At 46.9% G+C, this 8,248-nt stretch overlaps 1 protein-coding gene across 1 annotated transcript in view; it reads right to left on the reverse strand.

Moving 5' to 3' along the window:
* The window catches only part of SND1 (staphylococcal nuclease and tudor domain containing 1), a 419,293-nt gene extending 412,997 nt beyond the window's left edge, over positions 1-6,296 (reverse strand). Inside the window, exon 1 of the mRNA XM_082661749.1 lies at positions 6,016-6,296. Within this exon, the coding sequence (XP_082517875.1) occupies positions 6,016-6,093 (78 nt within the window). The 5' untranslated portion in view covers positions 6,094-6,296. The remainder of the gene's footprint in view (positions 1-6,015) is intronic.
* Positions 6,297-8,248: the final 1,952 nt, after the last annotated feature.

Raw genomic sequence — 8,248 nt, forward strand, 5'->3', positions numbered from 1 at the left:
CCAGTTTATATCAGAGACTGAACATCTCAAAAATGACATCTGAGAGTGTCATCTAAATTTTCATTAGGTTTATTTTCCCTGTAAGTTGCTTAACTTCCTAATTTTAAAAAAGGCCAACTGAAATCTCTGGGGGTTTTTTTCCTAAACATTAGAGCTAAGTGAGAAAAACGTGACGTTAATTTATCATATTGAGTCTCACGGAAAGTAAGTGAATCCCCACAACACTCCATCTGCATCAAATGTTCACAACCTGTGATTCTGCATCAATTTCCGCTGTACGAACAAAAAGCATACGTCAGTCTCCCAAGAGAGGAATTAGCAACAGAAACTGGGGCGGGGCAGTGGGAGGACCTGGGTGGGTATCCATCTCCAAACAAGAAATCAGAGGAAAAGCTACCTAAGCCCAGAAAGAGTTGAATCCCTTTACTTCATTCCTTGTCCCTGATAAGGAAAAAAATTTCCTGCAATATTTAGCTATGCTCTCCCTTGAAAAAATGAAACAAAATAAATCCAAAGACCAGATTCCAAAGGATATCTACTGAACACCCTGCTAGAACCATACGTATCAGCTGGACTGCTAGCCCGTGCTGATAAGTAAGTTTCGCAACAGGCCTTAGAACCTTCTTACTGGGATTCAAAAACCTGGTCAATTTTCTCTTCTGAACTTACTGATAAAAACTAAAATGTTCACTTATTTCCCAAATTTCACTCCCCAAGTAAACTGGGGCATAGACGCGCCAAATCATTTGCCTCGTTATTACCAGCACTGAACACTACCCCACCTCAGGAGCCCCCACTCCTGTTAATGAGCCACACTGCTCATGAGCTCTTCTCTCCTGACCATTAGTTTGAGCTCTGAAGCATGCTACTTCGCTTTTCACCATCACTGTTACCTAAAGCTTGCTACGTTAAAAGTGTTGTCAGAGGCCAGAGCTACTACATTCCAGGCAGTAAAAAAATGATGTCAGGAGCATAAACACTGACAGGTTCTAGCTGCTATGTAACTCTTGCTAAGCCTGCTCTTGGCATTTATCTTCTCATCCAGGTCCCGTCCACTGAAAGGTGGGTACCTTGGGAATACACAGGATTGGCTGACAGGAAGTCAGGAAACCTTAGTCTTGGGACTTCCCTGGTGGTCCAGCGGTTAAGACTCTGCACTCCCAATGCAGGGGGCATTGCAGGGTTCCATCCCTGGTCAGGGAACTAGATCCCGCATGCCACAGCTAAAGATCCCACGTGCCACAACTAAGACCCAAATAAATAAATAAATCTTAAAAAAAAAAAACAAACCTTAGTCGTGGCCCTGTAAGAAACATGAATATGACCAAGAGCAAGTATTTTTTTAATCAATCTCTCATCAGTTATATTTATTCAGTAGACTTAATGTCTGCTACTGATCTCACCAGGATACCAGAACAACCATCACCTCTGCTGCCTTTCCATCTTTTTTCACCGTAAAACACATATATTAATAGCTCAGGTTAAACCCATACCATTTATGTGAAACAATGAACTTGAAGAAACTGAAGAGCTACTATAAAAATTCTGAAAATAATCACCAATGGAGACCCCTAGGACCTTTGCACTTGCTGTTCCCTCTGCCAGGAACTCTTCCCCTATGGCTGGTTCTTTGATGTCCATCAGATCTCAGCTGAGGGAAGCCTTTCCTATCTAAAGGAGCCACCCCTCCCTTCCTCCCAACCACTCTGTCCCATTCCCCTACCGGAAATCACTATCTTATACTATCATCTTCTTGTTTACTTGTCGATTGTCTATCTCCTCTATGAACCCGTAAGGGCAGGAATCTGATTTACTTTTTTACCACTGTTTCTCTAATACCCAGACAGTGCTTGACACAGATGATCAATAAAATTCGTTCAGGAAAGGAAATATGATTGCTCATCATTCTATATCATTAGTTAGTACATGGCAGCAGCCACTGTTAGCATGACTAGAGCCAGATGGACGCTTCCTTTTCATACAGGAAAAACGACAGAAAGTCTTTAAGACATAGCAAAAACTTAGTGCTCCTTTACTTACAATTTTGATTGAAAGCTACCATGCTCACATGCTGGGAAGTGGGCAATTTTAAGACTAGAGGGAAAAGCCTTCCATCCTATTCCACCCACTTCTTTGCAAATGGCCCTACTAAAATATTCTTATTCGGCTACCTTGTCCCTTTGAACAGTAGAATAAGAGTGTTTTAAGCAGCTTAGCAAAGGTGTTTTTCTTTCACAGTCTGCAAGAGCTAAGTGCACATAGGAAGGAACAGATTAATAGACTACTACTCTATCCCCACTACACTCTGGAAAGACACATACTTCTTAGCTCAGAAATGTAGGAAACACTTAGCTATAATGATCTAAATTATAGGCAGCATTTCCTACAAGCTGTACACTGGAGAAATTTCCACTAAGCTACTCACCAGGAAGCCTACATCCCGCTTCACAACAACCTGGCAGCACAATTCCTGGCAAAGGAGGAAATTGTGGCCAACTCCTCCTTTAGGTGTCCCAAGGCTTAGGCATCGAGTGGTAATCTTGGTTCTTAGCATAAAACCAAAGACTGGCAGAGGGATCCTTTTCCCCTTTTAAATGGGGCAGGGTGAAATGGGAATTGAGATTTGGCCTTCCACACCATAAGCAGGATAAGATATGCTGCTTCCATGGCTGCTTCTGATAAGCACAGAAGATTCAAGAACTGCGGTGGCTTTATCCTGCTACGTGCTCCTGCTTGAAAAGACATGCAGACATAAGATAGGAGGGTTAGAGTGAAGACTTCGAAAAGGGCTCTATCCCCAAGACAGAAGTAAATGGGGACAGCAAAACCAGCGAAAATAGCCATCTCTAAGTAGCTGCTAAGTGGGGTGACTGAATTTTATACTCAGTACCCCAAGACTTCTCCCAACCTCTATTTAACATGTGCTGACACTATTCTGATGCAGCTAAAGAAAGTCTAGTAATTACTCAAGAAACCCAGAGATAGAATCCTCTAGGGTTTTGAGAAAACATCTGATTTGACAGAGACATTTACTTTCCCAGGTCCTATTCTGTCTGCCCACACAATTGCCAGTCTTATCCCAACTCAAAAAATATACAAATCCACCTTCGGTTTTTCCATCATTCTCACTGCCTTCTCAGTAACAGAAGGGCCCCACAATGCTTGTGTCAACTTACTGCCGAGTTCCCCCTTCAACACATTCCAGAACCAGCTCTGTCCCTTGGCTCCCACTCGCAATAGCAGACGCAGCCTCTTCCGTCATTTAAAAAAAACTGGGCAAATGCAAAAATTTTTTACAACTTCATTCTCAGCTCTTTCTTCTTCAACCTTAAAAGAAGGAATGCAGGACTTGCGAGGACGGCAAGGCAGAGACCAGAAGAAACTTGCACTTGCCACGGCCTTTCCATGGTTCTTTGGCCAAAAAAGAGGAAGGGTGAGTACTCTTCTTCACTGCAGCAAACCTCAACCCCAGACCTTCAGACCTTCAGCTCAGCCTGAGTCCAGACAAATCTCAGCCTGAAAGGCCCGCCTCTGGTTTGTCAGTTTCTGCCCCTCAACCCAAAGGCAAGCAAAGCAGTGGCCACTATTTTCCTATTCATCAAACTATTTCCTCCTCACTTTCCTCTGTCATAGAGCCCCATCTTCTCTTGCCGTTCTTACGAAGCAGTTCCTGGTACCACTGGAAACGATTACTCTCCAGGAAAATACAACTTTGCTTAGCAGAAGAACTTCACACAGAGCAATTGGCCAGGGGTCGATTCTTCATTCCAGACAGGCTTTGAAGCCTGGCACAATTCTGCCTGTCGCTCTGCAGTTCACCCAGCTTCCCTCACCTAATCCCTGCCTGGAACTCACCCACCCACCCCTTGCAGCTTGGTCACAGAAAAACAGCAGTATAGGTGACCCTACCACTCAATCTTCAAAACCTCCGTCCAACCCTAACGTGTCTTCCACACCACACTCCTTTGCACCTAAGGACCATAAGCACCAAATAAAGTCACTTAGCACAACAGCAGCTCCCGGACAAGACAGGAGGAACGTCTAATCTTTCCTTCGCTCAAATACAGTCAGCTTCACTTCCCTGCAATTTTGCGGCCATGCATCACCCGCCCTGCCCTCTGCTAACGACATGCCCTGGAGTCAGAGGCACTGTACTATGATGTTCAAGAACCTGTGCTTTAGCAGACAGGCCTGGGTTCAAGTCCCAGCTCTGCCTCTCATTACCAATTAAAAAGTACCTGTCCTGGGGTAAACTACTCTTTCTAAACCTCAGATTACATACCGGTAAAATGTAGCCAATGATCCTATCTACTTGTTAGGTATTATAAATGAGATAATACAAACAGAATACTCAGCTCAAGACATGAGCCTTAATAAACAAGTGATTGTTGATATTCAGTATCCTCGGGAGTAATCTGTGGGCAGACATCATCACCCCATAGAATCCAGATGCCCTGGAAACCTCCAGAATTTGTAGAAGCAAAAATATGTTCAGCTTCCTTCCACTCCCACCCCCCAAATAAGGGGGGCCTTTAAGAAAAATTCAAGCCTTAGCAAAGGAAAAAACTCAGAAAGATTCACTCAGTGCTGCCAATTCCACTACCAGACCGCCAAGCACTGCTCTGTTCCTATGGTGAATGGAAAGATCAGTGCAAATGAAAAAGCTAATTTAAGAGGAGCCACTTCAGGATAATTCTTTCATAGGTCAAGTCAGTATTTCAAAGAGGTGAAAATATGTGGACCTTGGAAATTCCCTTCTCTTTCAGTTCCTGATAAATTCTGACTCTCCGTTTATGTATAAATAAACGGGAAAGCAATATTGAAAATCCTAAGAATCTCAGCTGGAGGCAGAATATCGCCTAAGAAATGAATACATAAGCATCAGTGGGAAAAAAAAGTCTTGAAATCTAATTCATACACACAAGCTGAAAAATACTTTAATCCTGTGAAAGACAGTAAACCACTGCAGAGCTTTGGGACAAAATCTCATAAAGAATATTTCCTGACGGAAAAGTCAGAATTGCAGTCTGAAATGCAATCTGGAAGTCTGCGGTCATCACAACCAGAAATTCTAGTAACAACCAAGAAGTGTCAGGTTCCAATATTAGGGAGTGTTGGGGGGAGGCCAACAGAGGGGACAATTGATAAAGAGAATTTATACTACAAAATTATCATGGAGCCGGGGGTAAATATTTTTTAATGACACTTGCAGGGTTTAAATTCACCATTCAAAGATGTAGGAAGCGGATATATAATCAGGCAGAATCTACGGTGTTACCGCAGTGGACTGGGAATCAGAACACTTGGGCTCTGGTCCTGGAACCAATCCAAACCACCAGGTGACCTTAGGCAAGTCACTTGCCCTCTTCAAACTAGTCTCATCTGTAGTGAGGGAACAATAATGATCGCTAAGATTCCTACCGGCCTAACATCTTAAGAGTCAAAAAGAGGGGGAGCACAAATATGAGGAGCTCTCAGGACTACAGACTTGACACAAGAGGTGGAGGGGAAAGGACGGGAAATGAGGGCCAGAGCGCGAGAAAACTTGGCGTAAGTAACTGAGCGTCGGTGAAAATATAAAAGCTTCAAGAAGACCAAGTACTCCAAGAGTTCCATGGAAGAGCGGACGTCAGGATCTTGAAAAACTGCAAACTACTCAGCATATGCCAAAATGGACAGAGGACAGGGGGATCAGAGAACAGATACCAACAAATTATCCCCCTTAACCAATCACTAATCTATCTGTCCTGGTAAACAGCCAGGAGACTGAGTGCCGCGATCACGGAAATCACTGTGACCCCCTAATGCCACGGTGTCCAGGAGGCAAGGCACCCAGGGGAGTCCGTATCGGCTTGCGTCTAGGGAGGGGATTCCGAGAACGGGTGAAAAGTGAGGAAAGGGGCAGAGAAAAGAGGATCTGGGAGACCATGCAGGCTGGCGGGAGGGAAAGGAGCCAGCGCCAGACTCCCGCACGGTGGTGGCCTGTGGGATCGGTGTCCCGGTCCCCGCTCTCACCATCTTGACGATGCCCCGCTGCACGGTGGGGACCGCGGGTCCCCCGGAGGAGCCGCCGCTCTGCGCGGAGGAGGCCATGTGTAGCAATGGAAAACCAGCGAGTAAGACGGTAGGCCGGCTTGGAGGTGTCAGTGTGGGTGTCGGTGTTGGTGAGAGGCCGCCGCGGAGAGGAGCAGGCGGGCGACCGGCTGTGGGCGATGGATGGGACGGACACGCCGGGCGCTCACAGGAGCAGCAGCAGGACTGCCAGCGAAAGAGACGCGATCTCCGCCGCCGCTACACGTTCTACTCGCCGCGCAAGCGTGCCAGAGCGCCACTGCTCTCCGGCCAATTAGAGCCCAGAGCCCGCCGGACCCCAAGCCAATAGACACCCTGCTCGCGGAACCCCGCCCCTTGCTCCCCAAACCTGTGGAGAACTTCAGGAAGCGCTGAAAGAGCTGATTTGCGGTGATGGGCTAAGTCTGGGGCGGGACTTCCGGGGCAGCGGTAGTAGGTGGTGTCGGGAGGTGTAGTGGAAAGGAAAGGACACGTCAGCATCTGGCCGCGGGGCGCGGTGGGCCATGGGAGCCCCAAGGGCGGGGTCAGCCTCGTCCTCCGGCTTGGCCCCGCCCATTACGCCCAGCCCCGCGGGCCCCTGGGGAGCCCACGTGGAAGCCAGTTTTCCAGGAGGGCGCACCAGGGTTGGGGAGAGCTGACTGGGACCCCGAGCCAACGAGGCCGAATCCTAGAGGGATCTCAGTACTGGTGCACACCGACTTCCGACATTTTACCTCAGCTGAAAGTGTGGGAAGAACTTGGAAGCGTCTGAACGCCGTGAAACCTACCAATGTTGGCCTTGACACAGAACGTGGCCGCGCGCCCTCCCTGTAGTCGGGAGTGTATCTCGCTCGCATTTGTGTCTTCGGTGACTAGCACTTGTTAGGCACTCGATTAATGTTTTTTGGTGGAAAGACTATATCTCCCTTACGGGGTGATGTCTTGTGCGCCAGTGAAGTTGCTGAGAACCTTGCTAACACTCCGTTGACGCAGGGTGAAGAGCCACGCCTCCTCCAGCCGCCCGACCCCATCCCTTCACCTAGCCCTAGTCTCTCTTTCGAGTAAAGTGATGGCGGGGTAGGGAGGCGCAGAGCAAAGACATATAAATGTTTACGTGAATGTTGAGAGGCAACTAATATTCGTCGAGTGCCCACTATGAGGAGCCAAGGATCTTACTTTCATGCCATTTAATTTTAATCTTGAAACTTGGTCCTACGCTGAGGACACTGTTTCCCCTGTAGCTCTTTTGAGAAGAGGTTATTCTCCCACGCTTCACCTTTCCCAAAGGCAAGTTTTGGGGTGAGCATCTTCCAAGATGCCTAGTGCCCCTTCCATACCATTAATTTGCCATCCTCTTCAAAAAAAAAAAAGTCTCTGTGGTGGCTCATCCCACCTGATTATAGTACTCTCCTCCTCACTGGGGTTGTTGTCTTCTCTGCCCCAAATGCCACTTTGTCATTCATTGAAATTGACACCTGGTGCACACTCTTCTCCACCCAGTGATCCTGAGCGACTTTAACCTTTATGTGCCTGACTTATCCAATACCCTGGCGTTGACCTCATCTTTAGTGAACTTGACCTCTGCACCCGTTCAGCTACCCTCTTTAGGACAGATGAAGCATTACAACTGCTCCATAGCTGAAACTGTAAACTCAAACACCCCATTCTCTGATCATAATTGCTGTCCTTTCTCCCTTCTCACTAAGTTACTTCTTATACCTTGTATTAGTTATCTGTTGCTGTATAACAATTTACCCCAAAACTTAAGTATTAAAGCAATAAGCATTTATTATCTCACAGTTTTTGTCAGGAATCTAGGCAGGTCTTAGCTTCAAGTTCCTTCACAAGGCTGGAATCAAGCCTGGAATCAATGGGAGCTTTGGTCTCATCTGAAGGTCCCATCTGACTAAGGGAGGATCTGCATTTAAGATCGCTCAGGCAGTCATTGGCAGGATTCAGGACCTCAGTTCCCTGCTATGTGGGTCTCCCCGTAGGGCACACAGCATGGTAACTGGTTTGCATCAGAGCAAGTGACTGAGAGAGTGAGAGGGCAAGCACGAGTCTTTTTGAACCTAATCTCAGAAGTAACATCCCAGGACTTCCCTGGTGGTGCAGTCGTTAAGAATCCACCTGCCAATGCAGGGGACACAGGTTCTAGCCCTGGTTCGGGAAGATCCCACGTGTTGCAGAGGAACTA

Source organism: Grampus griseus, assembly GCF_964374135.1.
Source record: "Grampus griseus genome assembly, chromosome: 9".
Lineage (NCBI taxonomy): Eukaryota > Metazoa > Chordata > Mammalia > Artiodactyla > Delphinidae > Grampus > Grampus griseus.